Here is a 25,865-nt window from a genome sequence, read left to right as displayed (position 1 = left end):
AACACTGGAGCACTTTGTTCTTAGAGCCAGTAGTTTTCCTGCATTCTTAATTTAAATCAAGTTATATCAAAAACAAAGGTCACTTTTGGCTTTAGATCAGGCATTAAATATAATAGCTAAAAAGGAATGTATTAGTTAGGGACATAAGATTTGTAATGGTAGGAAGTTATTTTTATAAATAATGTGATTATAAATTTAGTTTCAAGATACAACCTGAATCACCTAGTACTCCAGATCACCCTTACCCTTTACTTTCTCCTTAGCATTATCAATTGTAATATACCATATAATTTATGTTTTGTGTATATCTTCTGTCTCTTACTCCACTAGAATGTCAGCTCCATGAAAGCAAGAATTGTTGTTTTGTTTCCAATGGGTCTGGCATATAGTAATTGCTCAGTTAATATTTGTGAACTGAGTGAATATCATAATCTATCTTACTTCACTCATTAAATTTTATATTCACTTCTTCCTGCTAATTATTATATCACTATATTCCATATGAAGTAAGTAGTTAGCAAATTGGTGAAAATAATACTCTACCATCTAGCATGAGAGGAGAATTTTAGGAATTATATCCTAAAAAGGTATGAATTGTTTGGAATGCTTGAGTTTTTAATACATTTAAATGAAACCCATAGTGTTCGTCAAATGTACCTCCCCGAAATTTATCAGGAAATAGAGGGTGGAAAGCATTTCAATTAAAAATACATTTTGATATATTTTCTCAGATGGGAAAGCTGACAACCATGCCAGCAGGTCTAATATATGGATCTATAAGTGTGCATGCGGCCAAAGAAGAGGAGTCCAAAAAGCAGCTAGTGAAACCAGAGCAGGTAACTTGCCTACAAAAGTTTGTGAATTTTGTATGACATAAATATGATGTAAAAACTGTGAGGTTTGTTTGTTAACTCTGTTCATCAAAAATGTCTTTGAAGTATTTGTTAGGCATGTCTTTTAAGTTGAGAGAAATAGTTACAAGATGTCTCAAAGTAAATATTGTATTATTTTTAGCCCAAACATCTAAAATACTAACTCCAATGAAAAACAATTTGTGATTTTTCTTAATGAATAATCGATGAGTAGTATAGGGTTTTAGTTCTTGTAAGCAGTCTAATTTTTGTTTCTGGAAAAAATTATACAGGTGCACATGATATTTGGAAGCTTTAGTTTAAGAAATTTATTAAGATCTCAGTTTTGAAAGCAATCTTAGATGTTTTCTAATTCAGCCTTCTCTATAGTATTGTAATCCCCTCTACAATAGGCACACTAACTGGCTGTTTTCATCAACGTGAATAAAACTCTGGATAAAGGAACTTAAAGCAGTCCATTCCATTTTCTGGCAGCTCTCATTCAATTTAAGGTCCTTTCTTTCATCAAACACAAACCTGTCTCATAATCATAAGTTCTACCTATTGGCCCTGTATCTCTTGCATTGATGCCATCCAGAACAATTCCCATCTCTCTTCCACAAAACAACTCTTCAGATGTCCATTCACTTTATTTAGTTTTGTTTCCTGGGTAAACATATTAGTAATTTAACAATTACTCTTGGATCAAAGCTTTGAGTTCCTTCACTTTCACGATCTTTTTCTGCCAAACATGTTCAGGATTTGTTTTTTCTGGTGTTTTTCTGGTGTTTTTCTGGTTTTTCTGGTGTTTCTGGTGTAAGTATTTTGAATACTGCAAGATAGAGTCAGACTCTGACTTCTCTTGTTCACGATAATTTATTTCTGTTTTAATGCTGCCTAGGCTTCCCTGGTGTGTCAGTCTAAGATCACATTTGTTTTTATATTTATTTTTGTTTTGGGTCATCACAATCAACCTTGATTAAAATCAGCTTTTGACCATGACATAGTGAACATGCAGTTCTCTAAAATTCATTAAACTTTTTAATATAGGCTACTAGTAAGCAATGTCTTTTCCCAGTTTGTACTTATGCATATATACATTTTAGACTTAGTTACAAGTACATTTATGTCTTTTTAACTTACATCTAATTAATCTAGTCTATCATGCCAGCCTTTTAATGTCTCATTGTAGTAACTCATTCTCTTCAGCATGGTACTTTTCATCTTTTCTAGCCTCAAGTTACCCTTAAGATATATCTGCATGCTTAGAAATATATACTGGAGGGAAACAGGCCTAAATCTGAATCTTGACCCCGTCACTAACTGTTGGATGGCATTGGACAGAATTGTATGAATACATCGTTATCAAATGTATATTTTTCATATATTCTGGAAATTTAGTGTATTTCCAATTATTTTGCTAATGTAATCAGTACTTTGTCAAAACACTTTGTACCTGAATCTTTATGTACAATATGTAACTGTTTCCTTAGAATAAATCTCTAGAAATGGAATTGTAGGTGAGAAAGCATGAAAAATATCAGTAAGTTGCCAAACCGACATGTATAAAGGTAGTATTTACTTATTCATTAAAAAAAATATATTTCCTGCTATGCTATGCTATGCTAAGTCGCTTCAGTCATGTCCGACTCTGTGCAACCCCATAGACGGCAGCTCACCAGGCTCTGCCGTCCCTAGGATTCTCCAGGCAAGAATACTGGAGTGGGTTGCCATTTCTTTCTCCAGTGCATGAAAGGGAAAAGTGAAGGTGAAGTCGCTCAGTCGTGTCTGACTCTTAGCGACCCCATGGACTGTAGCCTACCAGGCTTCTCCGTCCATGGGATTTTCCAGGCAAGAGTACTGGAGTGGGGTGCCATTGCCTTCTCTGATATTTCCTGAGATCCTCTTATATACATGTGAGGCATATACAAAGCACTGGGTAAAGTTTTATTAATTTTCATTAGCAGTCTAGAATAGATTTACTCTCCTGTATACTTGCTGACTCAGTATTTTTTTCTCCTTTTTATTAATCTTAGTGAGATGATGTTTTTAACCCTACCTCGGCACTTCTATCTTTGGAAAGCTTAAAATCTAGGTTGGATAATAGGAAACTGGCATTTTTCCCTAATAGCTTAATTTACATATTTCTGAATTTTAAAATAAATCTGTGCTCTTTACTGTGTTATGGAATGAACAAGATATCTTGGCATTTATTGTGTTCCCCAGTACATTTTAAACAGAATCCAATTGAATTACTTATTAAACAAAGTTGCCAGCTAAGTGCTAGGGACTATCCACATATGTATGTATGTGGAAGTCGCTCAGTCATGTCCATCTCTGTGAGCCCATGGACTATGCAATCCATGGAATTTTCCAGGCCAGAATACTGGAGTGGGTAGCCTTTCCCTTCTCTGGGGATCTTCCCAACCTAGGGATCGAACCCAGGTCTCCCACATTGCCATATGTATGTCTTCTTTGGAGAAATGTCTGTTTAGTTCTTTTGTCCACTTTTTGATTGGATTGTGCATTTTTCTGGTATTGGGCTGCATGGACTGCTTGTTATTTTGGAGATTAATTCTTTGCTAGTTTTTACATTTTCTATTATTTTCTCCCATTATGAAGGCTGCTTTTTCACCTTGCTTCTAGTTTCCTTCATTGCCCCAAAGCTTTTAAGTTTAGTTAGGTCCCATTTGTTTATTTATTTATTTTTTGTTTCCATTTCTCTGGGAGGTGGGTCATAAAGGATCTTTCTGTGATTTATGTCAGAGAGTGTTCTGCCTATGTTTTCCTCTAGGAGTTTTATAGTTTCTGCTCTTACATTTACATCTTTAATCCATTTTGAGTTTATTTTTGTGTATGGCATTAGAAAGTGTTCTAGCTGCATTCTTTTACACAGAGTTGACCAGTTTTCCCTGCACGATTTGTTAAAGAGATTTTCTTTTCTCCTTTGTATAGTTTTGCCTCCTTTGTCAAAGACAAGGTGTCCATAGGTGCATGGATTTATCTCTGGGATTTCTATTTTGTTCCACTGATCTATATTTCTGTCTTTGTTCAAGTACCGTACTGTCTTGATAACTGTAACTTTGTAGTATAGTCTGAAGTCAGGCAGGTTGATTCCTCCAGTTCCATTCTTCTTTCTCAAGATTGCTTTGCTTATTTGAGGTTTTTTGTATTTCCATACAAATTGTGAAATTATTTGTTCTAGTTCTGTGAAAAATACCACTGGTAACTTGATAGGGATTGCATTGAATCTTTAGATTTCTTTGGGTAGTATACTCATTTTCACTATGTTGATTCTTCCAATCTATGAACATGGTATATTTCTCCATCTGTTTGTGTCCTCTTTGATTTCTTTCATCAGTGTTTCATAGTTTTCTATATATAGGTCTTTTGTTTCTTTTGGTGAATTTATTCCTAAGTATTTTATTCTTTTCATTGCCATGGTGAGTGGGATTGTTTCCTTAATTTCTCTTTCTGTTTTTTCATTGTTAGTGTATAGGAATGCAAGGGGTTTTTTTGTATTAATTTTATATCCTGCAACTTTACTACATTCTTTGATTAGCTGTAGTAATTTTCTGGTGGTATTGTTAGTGTTTTCTATGTAGAAGTGACAAAGAAGGACACTACATAGTGATCATGGGATCAATCCAAGAAGATATAACGATTGTAAGTATATATGCACCCAACATAGGATCACCTCAATATGTAAGGGAAATGCTAACATCTATGAAAGGCGATATTAGCAATAACACACTAATACTGGGGGACTTTAATACCCCACTCACACCTGTGGATAGATCAACAAAAGAGAAAATTAGCAAGGAAACAGACCTTTAAATGATACAATGGACCAGTTAGATCTAATTGATATATACAGGGCATTCCACCCCAAAACAATGGATTTCCCCTTTTTCTCAAGTGCACGCGGAACATTCTCCAGGATAGAGCATGTCCTGGGCCACAAATTTACCCTTGGTAAATTGTAAAAAAAATGAAATCATTTTAAGCATGTTTTCTGATAACAGAATGGTAAGATCATATGAACTATAGAAAAAAAAACTATAAAAATACACAAACAGATGGAGGCTAAACAACATGCTTCTTAATGTCTAACAGATCATGGAAGAAATCAAAAAGGAAATCAAAATATGCATAGAAACAAGTGATAATGAAAACACGACAACCCAAAACTTATGGGATTCAGTAAAAGCAGTGCTAAGAGGGGATTCTTGGCAATACAACCCTACCTCAAGAAACAAGAGAAACATCAAATAAACAACTGAACTTTTACACCTAAAGCAGCTAGAAAAAGAACAGAAAAACCCCAAAGTTAACAGAAGGAAAGAAATAATGAAAATCAGAGCAGAAATAACTGAAAAAGAAATGAAGGAGGCTATAGCAAAAATCAACAAAACTAAAAACTGGTTCTTTGAGACAATACATAAAATAGACAAACCATTAGCCAGACTCAACAAGAAAAAAAGGGGAGAATCAAATCAATAAAATTAGAAATGAAAATGGAGAAATCACAACAGACAGACAACAGAGAAATACAAAGGATCATAAGGGACTAGTATGAGCAATTATATGCCCATAAAATGGACAACTTGGAAGATATGGACAAATTAGTAGAAAAGTAGAACCTTCCAAAACTGAACCAGGAAGAAATAGAAAATCTTAACAGACCCATCACAAGCATGGACATTGAAACTGTAATCAAAAATCTTCCAACAACCAAAAGCCCGGGACCAGATGGCTTCATAGGTGAATTCTACCAAAATTTTAGAGAAGAGCTAACACCAGTTTTAAACTCTACCAGAAAATTGCAGAGGAAGACAAACACCCAAGCTCATTCTATGAGGCCACCAGCACCCTAATACCAAAACCAGACAAAGATGCCACAAAAAACCAAAACTACAGGCCAATATCACTGATGAACATAGATGCAAAAATCTTCAACAAAATTCTAGGGAACAGAATCCAGCAACATATTAAAAAGATCATACATCATGGCCAAGTGGGCTTTATTCCAGGGATGCAAGATTCTTCAATATTTGCAAATCAATCAATGTGATGCATCATATTAACAAACTGAATGATTAAAAACCATATGATTATCTCAACAGATGCAGAGAAAGACTTTGACAAAATTCAACACCCATTTATGATAAAAGAAAAACTCTCCAGAAAGCAGGCGTAAAAGGAACATACCTCAGAATAATAAAAGCCATCTATGTCAAACCCACAGTAAACATTACCCTCAACGGTGAAAAATTGAAAGCATATCCTCTAAAATCAGGAACAAGACAAGGGTGCCCACTCTCACCTCTACTATTCAGCAGAGTTTTGGAAATCCTAGCCATGGCAATCAAAGAACAAAAAGAAATAAAAGAAATGCTGGAAAGTTGATCTCTGGTTCCTCTGCCTCTTTGAAGCCCAGTGCGTACATCTGGAATTTCTTGGCTCACATACTGCTAAAGCCTAGCTTGTAGGATTTTGAAAATAACCTTACTAGTATGTCAAATGACTGAAGATTCACTGTAGTTTGAACATGCTTTGGCATTGCCCTTCTTTGGGATTGGAATGAAAACTGACCTTTTCCATTCCTGTGGCCACTGCTGAGTTTTCCAAATTTGCTGACATATTGAGTGCAGCACTACAACAGCATCATCTTTTAGGACTTTAAATAGCTCAGCTGAAATTCCATCACCACCACTAGCTTTGTTGATAGTAATGCTTCTCAAGGCCCACTTGACTTCAAATTGCAGGATGTCTGGCTCTAGGTGAGTGACCACACCATTGTGGTTATCTTGGTCATTAGACCTTTTTTTCATAGTTCCTCTGTGTTTTCTTGCCACCTCTTCTTAATATCTTCTCATGGGCTTCCCTGGTGGCTCAGATGGTTAAGAGTCTGCCTTCAGTGTGGGAGACCTGGGTTCGATTCCTGGATCAGGAAGATCCCCTGGAGAAGGAAATGGCAACCCACACCAATATTCTTGCCTGGAAAATCCCATGGAAGGAGGAGCCTGGCAGGCTACAGTCTATGGGGTTACAAAGAGTCAGACACAACTGAGCGACTTCACTTTTTTTTTTTTCTGTTAGATCCATACCATTTCTGTCTTTATTAGATTTGATAGAGTGCTTGAGGAACTAGGGACGGAGGTTCAGAACATTGTACAGGAGGCAGTGACCAAAACCATCCCAAAGAAAAAGAAATGCAAGAAGGTAAAGGGGTTGTCTGAGAAGGCTTTGCAAGTAGCTGAGGAAGGAAGAGAATTGAAAGGCAAAGGAGAAAGGAAAAGATATACCCAACTGAATACAGAGTCCCAGAGAATAGCAAGGATAAGTAAGAAAGCCTTCTTAAATTTAAAGTATACAGCTTGATTTTTTGACATATGTATACATTGTGAAATGAGCACAGTCAAGCTAATTAACATCTGTCATCTTATATAGTTACCATTTTCCTTGTGTGTGCATGTGGTGAGAACATTTAAGATCTACCCTCTTAGCAAATTTTAAATATAGACTACATCATTATTAACTGTAGTCACTATGATATACATTGGATCTCTAGAACTTGTTCTTCTTGCATAACTGAAACTTTGTGCTCTTTTGGACCAACACCTCCCCATTTTCCCTCTACCTCACCCCACACTGGTAATAACTATTCTACCTCTGGTTTTGAGTCTATTTTAGATTCTACATATAAATGAGATTGTGATATTTCTCTTTCTGTGTCTCCCTTAGTTCTCTTAGCATAATGTCCTCTAGGATCAGGCATGTTGTCAAAAATGAGGGATACCCTAATATTCTATTCATGCACACACATGTATGTATACATTTTTAAGCCATGAAATTTGCAGTATTCAGTATCACACACACTCATAATACACCAGATTTTCTTTATCCACTCATCTGCTGATTGACTTTTAGGTTGTTTTCATATCTGGCTCTTTGAATAATGCTGCAGTGAACATGGGAGGTACAAATATCTCTTCAAGATCCAGATTTCATTTTCTTTGGATATAGTTACAGAAGTTAGATTGCAGATCATATGGTAGATCTGTTTTTGACTTTTTGAGAAACCTCCATTTTGTTTTCCATTATAGCTATACAAATATACATTCCTACCAGCAGTGTTTAAGGGATCCGTTAAGTCCAAATTCATGCCAACACTTGTTATCTCTTGACTTTTGCCATGCTGACAGTTTTGACATGGTATATCATTGTGGTTTTGATTTGCACCTCCCTGATGATTATGGGTGCTGAACACCTTTTCATATACCTGTTGGACATTTGTATGTCTTCTTTTGAGAAATGTCTATTAAAATTCTTTGCCCATGTTTTTATTTATTTATTTAATTGGAGGCTAATTACTTTACAATTTTGTAGTGGCTTTTGCCATACACTGACATAAATCAGCCACGGGTGAACATGTTTCCCCCATCCTGAAGCCCCCTCCCACCTCCCTCCCCATCCCATCCCTCAGGGTTGTCCCAGTGCACCAGCCTTGAGTGCCCTGTCTCATGCATTGAACCTGGACTGGTGATCTGTTTCACATATGGTAATATACTTGTTTCAATGCTATTCTCTCAAATCATCCCAACCTCGCCTTCTCCCACAGAGTCCAAAAGTCTGTTCTTTATATCTGTGTCTCTTTTGCTGTCTCCAATATAGGGTTATCATTACCATCTTACTAAATTCCATATTTATCTGTTAATATACATGGTGTTTTCTTTCTTACTTACTTCACTCTATATACTAGTGTCCAGTTTCATCCACCTCATTAGAAGTGATTCAAATGTGTTGCTTTTAATAGCTGAGTAATATTCCATTGTGTATACATACCACAGCTTGCTTATCCATTTGTCTGCCGATGGACATCTAGGTTGCTTCCATGTCCTAGCTACTGTACTATTGTAAACAGTGCTACGATGAACATTGGGGTACATGTGTCTCTTTCAATTCTGGTTTCCTTGGTGTGTATGCTCAGCAGTGGGATTGCTGGGTCGTATGGCAGTTCTATTTTCAGTTTTTTAAGGAATCTCCACACTGTTCTCCATAGTGGCTGCACTAGTTTGCATTCCCAACAGTGTAAGATGGTTCCCTTTTCTCCACAACCTCTCCAGCATTTATTGTTTGTAGACTTTTTGATAGCAGCCATTCTGACCGGCATGAAATGGTACTACCACATTGTGGTTTTGATTTGCATTTCTCTGATAAAGACTGATGTTGAGCATCTTTTCATGTGTTTGTTAGCCATCTGTATGTCTTCTTTGGAAATGTATGTTTAGTTCTTTGGCCCATTTTTTGATTGAGTCATTTATTTTTCTGGTATTGAGCTGCATGAGCTGTTTGTATATTTTTGAGATTAATTCTTTGTCAGTTGCTTCATTTTCTATTATTTTCTCCCATTCTGAAGGCTCTCTCTTCACCTTGCTAATAGTTTCCTTCGTTGTGCAAAAGCTTTTAAGTTTAATTAGGTCCCATTTGTTTATTTTTGCTTTTATTTCCATTACCCTGGGAGGTGGGTCACAGAGGATCCTGCTGTGATTTATGTCAGAGAGTGTTTTGCCTGTGTTTTCCTCTAGGAGTTTCATAGTTTCTGGCCTTACATTTAGATTTTTAATTCATTTTGAGTTTATTTTTGTCTATGGCATTAGAAAGTGTTCTAGTTTCATTATTTTACAAGTGGTTGACCAGTTTTCCCAGTGCCACTTGTTAAAGAGATTGTCTTTTCTCCATTGTATATTTTTGCCTCCTTTGTCACAGATAAGGTATCCATAGGTGCATGGATTTATCTCTAGGATTTCTATTTTATTCCACTGATCTATATTTCTGTCTTTGTGCCAGTACCATACTGTCTTGATGACTGTAGCTTTGTAGTATAGTGTGAAGTCAGGCAGGTTGATTCCTCCAGTTCCATTCTTCTTTCTCAAGATTGCTTTGGCTATTCGATGTTTCCCAGGTGTGCCACAAGAACATTGTCTGAGGTGTGCTGTGTGTCTTCCCTGGGGAGCTGATCTCAGGCTGTGACCCTCCTGGCAGATGTCAACCGTCCAGGATCCCAAGAAGACTTGGTTAGCAACTGGGAGCCTACTCACAGTTTGGTGGGGGATGCCAGTCTCTGGGGCTGAGATTGCCCCTTGCCTTCTGGTCTGGCTGTCACACACCTGCCTCTCTGCCTCTGGCATGCCCATGTTTTTAATCAGTTATTTTTTGGTATTAAGTTATATGAGTTACTTATATGTTTGGGATATTAACCTTTATCAGATATAAGTTTTGCAAATATTTTCTCCCTTTCTTTAGGTTTTCCCTGTTAATTTTTTCCTTTGCTATACGGAGGCTTTTTAGTTTAATGTTGTTTCACTTGTTTATTTTTGCTTATGTTTGTGCTTTTGGGCATTGCTAAGACCAGTGTCAGGAAGCTTTTACCCTGTGCCTTTTTTTTTTTTTAGTAATTTTACATTTAAGTCTTCAATATGTTTTCCTTTTTTTAAAAATTAATTTATTTATTTTAATTGGAAGCTAATTACTTTACAATATTGTGGGTTTTGCCATACATTGACATGAATAAGCCATGGGTGTACATGTGTCTCCCCACTGTGAGCTTCCCTCCCACCCCCCTCCCCATCTCATCCCTCTGGGTTGTCCCAGTGCACTGGCTTTGAGAGCCATGCTTCATGTATTTTGAGTTGATCTTTGTATATGGTATGATATGTGAAATTAGGGTCCAATTTCATTCTTCTGCATCTAGATACCCAGTTCTCCCAACACCATTTTTTAAAAATATTTTTATTTATTTATTTATTTTTGGCTGTGCTGAGTCTTCATTCCATGGGTGTGGGCTTTCACTAGTTGCGGTGAGCAGGGACCACTCTTTAGTTGTGAACTTCACATTACAGTGGTTTCTCTTGTTGCAGATTATGGGCTCTACAGTGCACAGATTTCAGTAGTTGTGGCGTGTGGGCTCATAGTTGTGGTTCCCAGGCTCTAGAGCACAGGCTCAGTAGTTGTGGCACACAGGCTTAGTTGCACTGTGGCATGTGGGATCTTCCTGGATCAGGGGTTGAACCTGTGTCTCCCACCTTGGCAGGCAGATTCTTCACCACTGATCCACCAGTGAAGCCCCCCAACACCATTTATTGAAATGACTATCCTTTTCCCACTGTCTTTATCACCCTTGTCAAAGATCAAGATTGGCCATAAAGGCATATATTTATTTCTGTGTAGTCTGTTCTGTTACATTGGTCTATATGCCTGTTTTATGCTGATATAATAATATTTAGATTACTATAACTTTGTAATATATTTTGAAATCAGAAAGTGTGATTTGTTGTTGTTGGTCAGTCACTCACTCATACCCTACTTTTTGTGATCCTATGGACTGCAGCACACCAGGCTTTCCAGTCTTTCACTATCTCCTGGAGTATGCTCAAACTCATTTCCATTGAGTTAATGATGCCATCCAACCATCTCATCCTCTGTTGCCCCCTTCTCCTCCTGCCCTCAATCTTTCCCAGCATTAGAGTCTTTTCCAATGAGTCAACTATTCGCATCAGGTGGCCAAAGTATTGGAGTTGGAGCTTCAGCATCAGTCCTTCCAATGAATATTCAGGATTGATTTTCTTTAGCATTGACTGGTTTGATCTCCTTGCTGTCCAAGGGACTCTCAAGAATCTCCAGCACCACAGTTGGAAAGCATCAGTTCTTTAGCACTCAGCCTTCTTTATGGTCCAGCTCTCACATCTGTGCATGACTACTGGAAAAACCATGGCTTTGACTATACAGCCCTTTGTTGGCAAAGTAATATCTCTAGTTTTTAATATACTGTCTAGGTTTGTCATAGCTTTTCTTCCAAAGATCAAACGTCTTTTAATTTCATGGCTGCAGTCACCATCTGCATAGATTTCTGCCATTAGCATGATGTCATCTGCATATTTGAGATTATTGATATTTCTCCCAGCAATCTTGATTCCAGCTTGTGCTTCATCCAGCCCAGCGTTTTGCATGATGTACTCTGCATATAGGTTAAATAAGCAAGATTACAATATACGGCCTTGACATACTCCTTTCCCAGTTTTGAACCAGTCCGTGTTCTATGTCCAGTTCTAACTGTTGCTTCTGCATTCAGATGTGTACATGTTTCCATTTCTTATTTGCCTTTTGCTTCTCTTCCTTTCTCAGCTATTTGTAAGACCTCCTCAGACAACCACTTTGCCTTGTTGCATTTCTTTTTCTTGGTAATGGTTTTGAAATCAGAAAGTGTGATACCTCCAGCTTTGTTCTTGCTCAAGACTTGCTTTTCTATTCAGGGTTTCTTTTTTTTTTTTCATTTGAAATTTAGGACTTTTTTTTTCTGTTTCTGTAAAGAATGCCATTGGGATTTTAATAGTTGCATTTAATCTATACATCACTTTGGGCAGCATGGACATTTTAGCAATATTAATTCTTCCAATCCATGGATGTGGGATATCTTTCCTTTTTTATGTCTTCTTTAATTTCCTCCATCAGTTTTTTTTTTTAATAATTTTCAATGTCCAAGTCTTTCACCTCTGGTTGAGTTTATTCTTGACTATTTTATTCTTTTTATTGCTATTGGAAATGGAGTTAATTTCTTAATTTTTTTTTGGATAGTTCACCATTAATGTGTAGAAACACCACTGATTTTTTGTATGTTGATTTTATATTTGGAAGTTTAATGACTTTGTTTATTAATTCTCATAAGTTTTGTTCGTTCTTTTGAGTTTTCATCATACATCATTGTCTTGTGTAGATCCTTAATTTCTTCCTTTCTGATTTGAATTTTTTTAATTTCTTTTTCTTGTCTAGTTGTTCTAGCTAGGACTTCTAATATTGTATTAAATAGAAGTTTTGAATGTGGGTATCCCTGACTTGAGTGGACTTAAGAGAATAATTTTTCAGTTTTTTTTCCAGTTGATGTTAACCATGGGCTTTTCATATATAATGTTTATTGAGTTAAGTTCCTTCTATACCTATTTTGTTGAGAGCTTTCTCTCATGAATGGATTTTGAGTTTCGTAAAATACTTTTTCTGCATCTATTGAGATGATCACAAATATGGGTTTTATCTTTTATTCTGTTAATGTGGTGTATCACGTTGATATGCACATGGTGAATCATCCTTGCGTTCCAGGGATACAGTCCACTTGTTCCTGTTGTATAGTCCTTTTAATATGCTGTTGAATTTAGTTTGCTGTTACTTTATTGAAAATTTTTGCGTCTGTGTTTACTAAGGATGGGCTTCCCTTGTGGCTCAGCTGGTAAAGAATCTGCCTGTAGTGCAGGAGACCTGGGTTCAGTCCCTGGGTTGGGATGATCCCCTGGAGAAGAGAAAGATTACCCACTCCAGTATTTTGGCCTGGAGAACTCCATGGCCTGTATAGTCCATGGGGTCGCAAGAGTCAGACATAACTGAGCAACTTTCACTTTCACTTCACTAGGGATACTGGTTTGTGGTTTTATTTTCCTATAGTTTCTGTGTCTGTTTTTGATCAGAGTGATACAATCAAATGAGTTTAGGAGTATTCCTTCTTCCGTTCTGGGGGAGAGTTCAAGAAGAACTGGTATTTGAATTTTTAATTTACCTGTGAAGCCATCTCATCCCGGGTTCTTTGTTGAGGGGATTTTGATTACTGATTCAATCTCCTAACTGGTCTCTTTAGACTTTGCATTTCTTCTTGGTAGGTTGTATGTTTCTAGAAATTTATTGATTTCTTCTAAGTTATCCAATTTGTTGGCATGTACTTATTCATGATAGTCTTTTATGATCCTTTTTATTTCTGAGGCACCAATTATAATGTCTGGTCTTTCATTTCTAATTTTATTTGAATCTACTCTCTCTTTTTTTTTTTTTACTAGTTAGTCTAGCTAAGAGTTTGTCAATTTTGTTTATCATTTCAAGAAGTACTTTTATCATAAACCTTTCAAGTATGCTTGAATGCCCATATCTAAGAAGGAAAATAGTTTAAAGCACTGATTTTACCCATTTTGACTCCTTTGAGAATCTGATGAAAACTTTGAATGTTCTTCCTAGGAAAGTGCATATTCAAAATTTTGCTTACAATAGACCACAAAAAGCAAACCTGTTCTTTAAACTGTTGATCTAATTTACACTGGGGTATAAATGAAAAATCAGCAAGTTTTGATTAGGATACAAGAGAGAACAAGAACACTTTATGACTCATAAAGTTTGAATTGGGGAGTGTAAAAAGAAACATGTACATGTTAAAAAAATAAACATGTAAGTAAATAATTTTATCTGTTTTAACACCCATACATCCACATATATTCTTCCTTTCTTGGGAGCTGAGGAACTTCCTTACCTGTTGTGTACCTGATTTTTATGCATGGTACACTCCCTTAATATAAAATATGCACCTCTGACCTTCCTAATTACACATAGTTGCTAATGTAGTGAATTTAATTTTCAAGCATTAGCCTGAAAAGAGAAACATTTTAATCCTGGTATAGGTAGCAAAGGGTGATCTGTCTAATGGTAAAACAAGAATTTTGTGACCCATTACTTGTAAAGTTTTACCAAACCTAAACTGTCTCATATTTGTTGCTGGTTGAAGATCAGATCTAAAGTTATTAATAATCTAGTTCCCTTGCTGTTGATTGCTAAACTTGATTCTTCCCAAATATGTCTTTCTCAAATCTTAGGGAAAGATGATACACCCTGAATATAAAGCAGGTAATATGTATTTTTGAAGGGACTAAGTCCTTACCTCATTAAGTTTTCATAATTCTTTTAAGTTTTATATTTGTTTTTATTGAATATGGATTAGAATTAAAAGACTATTTAATAAGTTTATGAAAGGTATAAAAATAATAACATGATGAACAACCATATACCTACCATCTAGTTTAAAGGAAAAACAAAATAAAATCCCTTTGTTCTTATCGCATTCCCTATCCATATGGAGATAACCATTACCCTATCCTGAATTTTGATTACTGCTTCCTTTCTTTACTTTTTAACTTTACCTTGTATGTCCATATTACTAAACAGTGTTTTTGGTTTTATAAGTTTTTGAACTATATGTTGATGGAAATATACCTGCATATAATTTTCTTCATTTTTCCTCCTTTGCTCTACAAATACTTTTTTATGCTCAACATTTGAGACTCATCTAGATTTTTCCATGTAGCTATAATGTATGTATTTTCCCCTAATTTATAATATTTCGTTGTGTGTATATAGCCCAGTTCAAGGTTGCTCCACATTCTTGTCAACTTGATATTGTCAGACTTTGCCAAATAGGTGGAATTGAAATGCTATCTCACTGTGGTTTTCATTTGCATTTCCATGTTATTAATGAAGTTGAACATCATTTTATATATTAGTTATTCTAGTGGTTATATACAGGTATAACATTGCACTTGTATTTTTCTAATAACTAGTATCTTGAGCATCTTTTCATGTGTTTATTTGCCATTCTTCTTTGGTGAATAATCTTTTAAAATGTTTGGCCCATTTTTATTAGGTTATTTGTTTAGTTTGCTATTATTGAGCTTAAAAAATTTTTATATATTCTGGACTTTCAGCCCTATATCAGGTATGTGATTTGCAAATATTTTCTCCTAAACTGTGACTTATCTCTTCTTTTTATATTACTTTTTCATTGCTTCTGTAACAGACTACCAGGAAATTAGTGATTTTACACAGCACAATTTTATTATCTTATAGTTTTTATTAAGCTAGAATTCTAACACAAGTATACTGGGCAAAAGTCAAGGTGTTGGCAGGGTTTCATTTGTTTCTGGAGGCTCTTGAGAGAATCTGTTTTCTTCTTTTTTTCAGCTTTAGAGACTGGACCACTTTCCTTGGCTTATAGCCCATTTCATTCATTTTCAAAGTTAGGAAAACTAGTGTAAGTCATTCTCGTGTCACAGCGCTCTGACCATTCTTCTACAGTCACATCTTCCTCTGGCATTACCCTTCCAAGCGCCCCTTCTATTTCTAATGTCTTAGGATTACTTTGAACCCACCCAGATAATCCAGGAAAATCTATCTTAAGGTCAACTGATTAATGTTAATTATATATGCAACCTTAACTCTCATTTATTGTAACGTAACATATTCATGGCTTCCAAGGATTAAGACATGTTTTTGGGTGGGGGTCATTGTTCTGCACACACTACCTCATTTTAACAGTGTCTTTTGAGGAAGAGAAGATTTTAATTTTTATAAAATCTAATTTGTCAATTCTTGAATTTATGGGTTATGATTTTGATGTCATGTCTAGAAATTTTTGCCTAATCAAAAGTCATAAGCATTTATTCATGTTTCAGTTATTTTTTAGAAATAATTGGGTTTTAGTATATTTAGATTTAATGCTAATTTTATTTTTTTAATTTTTATTGGAATATAGTTGATTTACAATGTGTTAGTTTCATATGTACAGTAAAGTGAATCAGTTATATATATATACATATATCAACTCTTTTTTAGATTTTTTTCCCCATATAGGCCAGAGTTCCCAGCAGTATACAGCAGGTCCTTATTAGTTATCTATTTTACATATAGTAACGTGTATATGTGGGCTTCCCAGGTAGCACTAGTGGTAAAGAACCCATCTTTCAATGCAGGAGACATAAGAGAGGTAGGTTTGATCCCTAGGTTGGGAAGATGCCCTGGAGGAGGGCATGGCACCCCATTCCAGTATTCTTGGCTGGAGAATCCCATGGGCAGAGGAGCCTGGTGGGCTACAGTTCATGGGGTTGCGAAGAGTTGGACATGACTGAAACAACTTAGCACACATGCACGCACGTACATTGTGTATATGTAAATCCTAATCTCTTGATTTATTCCTCCCCCTCCCCCTCTGTAACCATCAGTTTGTTTTCTATATCTGTAATTCTATTTCTGTTCTGTAGATAAGCTCATTTGTACCCTTATTTAGATTCCACATATAAGTGATATCATATATTTGTCTTTCTACTACTTCATCTTGGACTTCCCTGATAGCTCAGTTGGTAAAGAATCCATCTGCAATGCAGGAGACCCCAGTTCGATTCCTGGGTCAGGAAGATCCACTGGCGAAGGAAAAGGCTGCTTACTCCAGTATTCTTGGGCTTCCCTTGTGGCTCAGTTGGTAAAGAATCTGCGTGCAATGCAGGAGACCTGGGTTCGATCACTGGGTTGGGAAGATCCCCTGGAGAAGGGAAAGGCTACCCACTCCAGTATTCTGGTCTAGAGAATTCCATGGACTGTATAGTCCATGAGATCACAAAGAGTTGGACACAACTGAGCAACTTTTCACTTTCCCTTTTACTTCACCTCAGTATGACAATCTCTAGGTCCATCCATGTCGCTGTAATTGGTATTATTTCATTCTTTTTATGGCTGAGTAATATTTCACATTTTCTTTATCTGTTCCTCTGTTGATGGTCATTTAGGTTGCTTCCATGTCCTGGGTATTGTAAATAGCAATGCAATGAATATTGGGGTGCATATCTTTTCAAATTATGGTTTTCTTGAGATATATGCCAAGTAGTAGAATTGCTGGGTCATATGGTAGATTTACTCCTATTTTTTTAAGGAACCTCCATACTGTTCTCCATAGTGGCTGTACCAGTTTGTACTCCCAAGAACAGTATAGTAGGGTTGCCTTTTCTCTCTCACACCCTCTCTAGCATTTATTGTTTATAGACGTTTTGTTGATGGCCATTCTGACGTGAGGATACTCCATTGTAGTTTTGATTTGCAGTTCTCTAATAATTAGTGATGCTGAGCATCTTGTCATGTGGTTTTTAGCCATCTGTATGTCTTTGTTGAAGAAATGTCTATTTAGATCTTCTGCCCATTTTTGATTTTTTGTTTTTTGTATATTGAGCTTCATGAGCTGTTTATATATTTTGGAGATTAATCCCTTGTCAGAACTACTTTTGCTGAGTCCCATAGGTTTTGGATTGTGGTGTTTTGTTGTCATTTGTCTAGGTATTTTTTTATTTCCTGTTTGATTTCTTCAGTTTTTATTGGTTATTCAGCCTTTACATGTTTGTTTCTTTACAGTTTTTTCTATAATTGATTTCTAATCTCATAGTGTTGTGGTCAGAAAAGACGCTTGATCCTATTTGTATTTCTTAAATTTACCAAGGCTTGATTTGTGACCCAAGATGTGATATATCCCATAGAATGTTCTATGTGCACTTGAGAAAAAAATGTATTTTGCTGCTTTTGGATGGCATGTCATGGTTTAATGTGTCATTTAAGGCTTGTGTTTTCTTATTAATTTTTTGTCTGGATGATCTTTCCATTGGTGTAAGTGGGGTTTTAAAGTCCCCCACTATTGTTTTATTACTGTTATTTCCCCTCAAATGGCTGTTAGCCTTTGCCTTATATATTGAGATGCACCTATGTTGGATGCATATATATTTACAGTTGTTATATCTTCTTCTTGTGTTGATTCCTTGATCATTATGTACAATCATTCCTGTCTCTTGTAACAGTCTTTGAAGTCTGTTTTATCTGGTATGAGTATTGCTGCTGCTGCTGCTGCTGAGTCGCTTCAGTCATGTCCAACTCTCTGCAACCCCATGGACTGTGGCATGCCAGGCTCCTCTGTCCATGGGATTTTCCAGGCAAGAATACTGGAGTGAGTTGCCATTTCCTTCTCCATAAGTATTGTACTCCAGCTTTATTTTGATTTCCATTTGTGTGGAATGAATGTCTTTCTCCATCCCCTCACTTTCAATGTGTGTATGTCCCTAAGTCTGAAGTTGGTCTCTTGTAGACAGCTATATACGGGTCTTATTTTTGTATCCATTCAACCAGTCTATGTCTTTTTGCTTGGAGCATTTAATCCATCTCCATTTAAGGTAATTATTGATATGTAGGTTCCTATTGCCATTTTCTTAATTGTTTTGGGGTTGTTTTTGTAGGTCTTTTTTCTTCCCTTCCTCTTTTGTTTTCCTCTCTTGTGATTTGATTACCATCTGTAGTATTGTGTTTGGGTTGCTTTGCTTTTTTGTGTGTATCTGTTGTAGTTTTGGGGTTTGTATTTCCCATGAGGTTTTGATAAAGCAGTCTATATATAGGTTATTTTAAGTTGCTGGTCTCTTAATTTCAAATGCAATTTTCTTTTCCTTCATTTGTACTCCACTTCTCATGGTTGCTTCTTTTGATACCATATTTTTGTATGAATGATTTCCTATTTTTACTGTATGTTTGCCCTTACCAGTGAGCTTTCCTATTTGTAATTTTCTTGTTTCTAGTTGTAGCATCTTTTCTTTTCTTGCCTAGATAAGTTCCTTTAGCATTTGTTGTATAGATGGTTTGGTGGTGCTGACTTCTCTTAGCTTTTGCTTGCCTGTAAAGCTTTTGCTTTCTCAAATCTGAATGAGAGCCTTGCTGGGTAGAATATTCTTGGTTGTAGGTTTTTTTCCCCTTTTATTACTTTAAATATATCCTGCCATTCCTTCTGGACTGCAGAGTTTCTGCTGAAAAATCAGCTGATAGCCTTATGAGAGTTCTCTTATATATTATTTGTTGCTTTTCCCTTACAGCTTTTAATATTTTTTCTTTGTATTTAATTTTTTTCATTTGATTAATATGTGTCTTGGCATTTCCTCCTTGGGTTTATCCTGGATGGGACTCCTGCCTTCCTGGACCTGGTTGACTATTTCTTTTCCTGTGGTATGGGAGTTTTCCTATAAAATCTCTTCAAATATTTTCTCAGGCCCTTTTTTTCTCCTTCTTCTGGGACCCCTATAATTCAAATGTTGGTGTATTTAATGTCTCAGAAGTCTCTGAGACTGTCCTCATTTATATTCATTCTTTTTTCTTTATTCTGTTCTGTGGCAGTGATTTCCACCATTTTGTCTTCCAGCTCATTTATCTGTTCTTCTGCCTCAGTGATTCTGCTTTTGATTCCCTCTAGTGTATTTTTTATTTCGGTTCTTGTGTGGTTCATCTCTTGTTTGTTTCCTCTTTAGTTCTTCTAAGTCTTTGTTAAACATTTCTTGTTTCTTCTCAATCTGTACCTCCATTTCCTTTTCTGATTGTGGATCATCTTACTATCATTACTCTTTGAGTTCTTTTTCAGGTAGATTGCCTATCTCCTCTTCATGTAGCTGTTCTTGTAAGTTTTTATCTTGCTCCTTCATCTGCGACATACTTCTTTATTGTCTCATTTTGTCAAACTTAATCTGTTTGTGGTCTTTCCATAGGCTGCAGGATTGTAGTTCCTCTTGCTTCTGGAGTCTTCCTCTTGGTGGATGAGGTTTGTCCTGCTGCTGCTGTTGCTGCTATTCCCTTGATAGAGGGTTTGACTGATGTTGTAGGGACTGGATATTGAGCTGGGCCTCCTCTTTGCTGTTTGGTTGTCACTGCTTGGTCAGGTGTGAGGTCTGCTCCCTATTTGTTGGAATAGAGGCCCCCAGATCTGTTTTTTAGCTGTGTTTCTGATCTATGGTACAATATAGGTGGGATTGAAGCACTCCTGCTGGGAGAGAAGCCACTGAGTATTCTTCCTTTGGAGCTATTCACTTGTCAGTGTGCTCTGTTGTGTCCCCTTTTGCCCGTTGTGTTGGCTCACAAAGTACACTGTTGTTGGTGCTGCTCTCGGCCCCACCTTAACTGTGGGTATGACAGCAATTGGCCCTGGTGACTCTCAGGTGTTTTTTTCACCAGACCACCTGTGCAGATCCACTGAGGTCAGGTCCCAGGACTGCAGTAGTTGCACACCTGGAGTCACTGAAAGCTGTGGAGGCAGCTCAGGCTCTGGCCTGCCCCAACCCCTGCATGTACATGCCTATAAAGTCTGAAGCTGCTAAAGTCAGACCCATCCCAGCTGTAGAAGCACTCATTGTAATTTAAGACAGTTCGTAGTAGCTGAATATAAGAAACCATTAGCAGAGGTGTAACTCTGTGGTTCATTCCGCCACAAAGAGAGATTTCAGCTCTTCTTCCTTAATTACACAGCCCCTGGGGTCCAGCTGTGGTTTCAGCCCCACCAGTGTCTGCTCCAGAGGTTACCAGAAAACATGAGCCCATCAGGCAGGAAGGAGCTGAGGTGGCAATCAGGGCGAGCAGGCTCCCCAGGTGGGAAGGTTCTGGGGTAGCGATTGGAATGAACTAGCTGGTCTGGCAGCGGTCAGAGCTTGCATGTTGCCCAAGTGGGAAGGTGAGGGAGGTAGTGGAGGATAGTGGCAGGGGTATATGAGCTTTCTCTTGCAGGAGCCCTCCCTAGTACCTGTGGAGACATGGTTCATCATGTGCATGTGTGAGGAGAAAGGCTGGAATGGTGGCCCCTCTCTTTCTGCGTCACTCAACAGTGGCACTTTGCTTCTATAGTGGTCAGGGCTTCCTCCACAGGCATTCCAGGTTTCAGAGCTCCTCACTCTCATCCCCTCATGCTGTCTTCTCATAGCCAGCAGCAGTATCCTCCTTTGGTCTGCTCTCCAAACCCCACGTTACAGAACCTAGCCCCAGGACACCCATCTCAGACTGAGGTGCACAATGCTGTGGGACAAACCCTCTGTAGGTCTCCCTCTGTCCTCCCTGCCACTGACCAATTGCTGGCCTCTCCTCCAAGACCCCAAATCTCCCCTTCTGTCCCATCTGATATTCTTGCTGATAAAGGGGCTTCCCCACATGTGGGAGCCTCTTCTAACCTCCAGCTCCCCACCAGGGACTCAGGTCCCACCCTGCTTCCTCTCTTCCTTTTCTCTTCTTTCTTTTGTCCTGCCCAGTTACGTGGGGATTTTTCTTGTCCTTTAGGTGTCCAAGGTCCTCTGCTAGTGTTCAGCAGGTGCTCTGTGAGAACTGTTCCATATGTAGATGTATTCTTGATGTGTTTGTAGAGGGAGATGAACTTCACATCCTCCTACTTCTCTGCCATCTTGGAAATCCCCTTACTGCTAATTTTAGGAGAAAAATTCATCACTACAAAAAGAAAGCCCATACCCATTATCATCACTTCAATTCTACTGTTTCCCAAGCCCCTGGTAACCACTGATCTACTTTCCTTATGAAAATGCCGATGCTAGACATGTCATATAAACAGAATCACATAATACACGACCTTTTGTTACTGGCTTCTTTCAATTACCAAAATGTTTTCAAGTTTCATCCATGTTATAGAATGTATCATTATATAGTTTCTTTTTATTGATGAGTAATAGTTCATTCTGTAAATACAGCAAATATTTATCCATGTATCAGCTGATAGATATTTGGGTTATTTCCACTTTGGGGCTATTATGGCTGATGCTGCTCTGACCTTTGGTGTATAAATTTTGTGTCAACGTTTGTTTTCATTTCTCTTGGGTATAGACCTAGGAGTGGAATTTCTGGTCCATATAGTAACTCAGCTTTCACTTTTTGAGGAAGTGCCAGGCTGTTTTCCAAAGCAGCTACACATTTTATCTTCTCACCAGCAGTGTATGAAGGTTCCAGTTTTCCCACATATTTACCAGTCCTTGTTATTGTATGCTTTTTTTGATTGTAGCCATCCTAGTGGGTATGAAATGATACTTCATTAGGGATTTAATTTCCTTTTCTGTAATAAGTAATAATGTCAAGCCTTTTTTCATCTGCTTGCTGATAATTTGTACATCTTTGAAGACTTGTCTATTCAGATTCTTTGTCATTTCTTAAATTGGGTAATTAGCCTTTTTATTGCTGAATTGCAAGTTCAGAATATATATAGATTATATATTCTAGATACAAGTTCTTTATGAGACACATGATTTGTAAGTATCGTCTATGGTTTGTCCTTTTACTATATTGATGATATCATTTGCAACACAAGTTTTTAATTATAATAAAGTCCAACTTATTTTTATTTTTTTAGTTTTGTTGCTAGTGCTTCTAATGTTGTATATAAGAAATCATTTCTTAACCCAAAGTCATGGAGATTCACCTTTATATTTTCTTTTAAGAGTTTTATAGTTTTAGCTCTTATAGTTATTTACGTGATCCATTTTGCATTAATTTTTTGTCTGTGGCCTGAGATAAGGATCCAACTTTGTCTTGTTGTGAGTTTGCACTTGTCCATGTACTATTTATAGAAAATACTATTTTTACTCCATTAAATTTTCTTTGTTCCTTTGTTGAAAATCAGTTGACCATAAATGCATGGGTTCATTTCTAGACTCAAAATTCTACTCCATTTGTCTATATGGCTATCCCTATAACAATAACACACTATTATTTTGTAACAAGTTTTGAAATTGGGGAGTATGTGTCTTCTAACATTTTTCTTATTTTTCAAGATTGTTTTGGCTATTCTGAGTCCCTTTCACATCTGTATGAATTTTAGCATCAAATTTTTCTTTTTATGGGGAAAAAAGGCAATTGGAATTTTCAAAGTGCTTCCATTGAATCTGTGGATCAATTTAGCTTTTAAACTATCCTCTTTGAACCTCATCAAGAGGTTTTTTTATTTCCTCTTTGCTTTCTACCATTAGAGTGGTATCATCCGCATATCTGAGATTGTTGATATTTCTCCTGGCAAACTTGATTACAGCTTGTGATTCATCCAGCCTGTCATTTCATATGATGTAATCTACATATAAGTTAAATAAGCAGTATGACAATATACAGCTGTGACATACTCCTTTCCCAATTTTGAACCAGTCCATGTTCTATGTCCAGTACTAATTGTTGCTTCTTGACCTGCATACAGGTTTCTGAGGAGACCAGTAAGGTGGTCTGGTATTCCCATCTCTTTAAGAATTTTCCACAGTTGTGATCCACACAATTAAAGGCTTTGGCGTAGTCAATAAAGCAGAAGTGGATATTTTTTCTGGAATTCTCTTGCTTTTTCTATGATCCAACGGATGTCAGCAATTTGTGTTCTGATAATTCTGCCTTTTCTAAATCCAGCTTGTACATCTGGAATTTTTCAGTTCATGTACTGCTGAAGTCTGGGTTGAAGGATTTTGAGCATTACCTTGCTAGCATGCGAAATGAATGTAGTTGTACTATAGTTTGAACATTCTTTGGCATTGTCTGTCTTTGAGATTGGGATGAAAACAGACCTTTTCCAGTCCTATGGCCATTGAGGAGTTTTTGAAATTTATTGGCATATGGAGTGCAGCACTTTAACAGCATCATCTTTTAGGATTTTAAATAGCTCTGCTGGAATTTCATCACCTTCACTAGCTTTGTTTGTAGTAATGCTTCCTAAGGCCCACTTGACTTCATGCTCCAGGATGTCTGGCTCTAGGTGAGTGACCACAACATCATGGTTATCCAGGTCTTAAGACTTTTGTATAGTTCTTCTGTGTATTTTTGCTACCTCTTCTTAATCTCTTCTGCTCCTGTTAAGTCCTTACCATTTCTGTTCTTTGTAGTGCCCATCTTTGCATGAAATATTCCCTTGATATCTCCAGTTTTCTTAAAGAGATATCTAGTCTTTCCCATTTATTTTCCTCTATTTCTTTTCATTGTTGGCTTAGGAAGGCTTTCTTACCTCTCCTTTCTACTCTCTGGAACTATGCATTCAGTTGGGTATGTCTTTCCCTTTCTAATTTGCCTTCTGCTTTTCTTCTTTTCTCAGCTGTTTCTAAGACCTCCTCAGACAACCATTTTGCCTTCTTGCATTTCTTTTTCTGTGGAATGATTTTGGTCACGACCTCCTATACAATGTTGCAAACCCCCATCCGTAGTTCTTCAAGCACTCTATCAGATCTGATCCCTTGAATCTATTTGTCACCTCCACTGTATAATCATAATGAATTTGATTTAGGTCATACCTGAATGATCTAGTGATTTTCTCCACTTTCTTCAATTTAAGCCTGAATTTTTCAATAAGGAGCTCATGATCTGAGCCACAGTCAGCTCCTGGTCTTGTTTTTGCTTCTCCATCTTTGGCTTCAAAGAATATAATCTGATTTTGGTATTGACCATCGGGTGATGTCCCTGTGTAGAGTCATCACTTGTGTTGTTTGAAGAAGTGTTTGCTATGACCATTGTCTTCTTGTAGCAAAACTCTATTAGCCTTTGCTCTAGTTCATTTTGTACTCCCAAGGCCAAGCTTGCCTGTTAATCCAGGTAACTCTTGACTTCATACTTTTGCATTCCAATCCCCTACGGTAAAAAGGACATCTTTTTTTTTTTTTTGATGTTAGTTCTAGAAAGTCTTGTAGGTCTTCATATAACCATACAACTTCAGCTTCTTCAGCATTAGTGGTTGAGGCATAGATTTGGATTACTGTGATACTGAATGGTTTGCCTTGTGAACAAACTGAGATTATTCTGTCATTTTTGAGATTGTACCCATGTACTGCATTTCGGACTCTTGTCACCAAATATGAATGGGTCATGGTGTAGAGTTCTGGCAAAATGTTGTCCACTGGAGAAGGGAATGGCAAACCACTTCAGTATTGTTGCCTCGAGAACCCATGAACAGTATGAGAAGGGAAAAATATATGACTCTGGACGATGAGCACCCCAAGTCGGTAGGTGTCCAACATGCTACTGGGGAAGAGCAGAGAGATAGCTCTAGAAAGAATGAATTGTCTGGGCTAAAGCAGAAACGATGCTCAGGTGTGAATGGGTATGGTGTTGAAAGTAAATTCTGATCCTGTAGACAAAAATAGTACATAGGAACTTGGAATGTTAGGTTCATGAATCAAGGTAAATTGGACATGGTCAAGGAGGATATGGCAATAGTGATGGGCAAGAGTGAACATCAACATTTTAGGAATCAGTGAACTAAAATGAACAGGAATGGGTGGATTTAATTCAGATAACCATTATATCTACTACTGTGGGCAAGAATCCCTAATTTTGCTTCTTTGAATTTTTAAAATTTTTCAAAATTGTGGTTTCATATTTCTTATACCTTTAAAGTCTAATTCTTTGAGATCTGGGTGGCTTCCTCCAGAGAGGATCTGTTCATTTGCATCTGCTACATATCTGTGGGGGATACCAGCCTGGGAGCACATTACATGTATACTTGATTTGAGATTTCTTAGATTATAAAAATAGTTTTATGCTGTAGTTGATGAGTTCTCACTTGTGACTGCCAATTCTTAG

The 25,865-nt window shown here is 37.1% G+C and overlaps 1 protein-coding gene across 1 annotated transcript in view; it reads left to right on the top strand.

Moving 5' to 3' along the window:
* The window catches only part of APOOL (apolipoprotein O like), an 88,963-nt gene that overhangs the window by 35,812 nt on the left and 27,286 nt on the right, over positions 1-25,865 (top strand). Inside the window, exon 2 of the mRNA XM_081566541.1 lies at positions 732-836. Coding sequence (XP_081422667.1) covers positions 732-836 — 105 coding nt within the window. The remainder of the gene's footprint in view (positions 1-731; positions 837-25,865) is intronic.

This window comes from Giraffa tippelskirchi, chromosome X, assembly GCF_054371585.1.
Source record: "Giraffa tippelskirchi isolate mGirTip1 chromosome X, T2T-mGirTip1v1.2.pri, whole genome shotgun sequence".
In the NCBI taxonomy this organism is placed as follows: Eukaryota; Metazoa; Chordata; class Mammalia; order Artiodactyla; family Giraffidae; genus Giraffa; species Giraffa tippelskirchi.
Note: the sequence above shows the minus strand (reverse complement) of the source record. Positions and strands in the feature narration are given on the sequence as shown.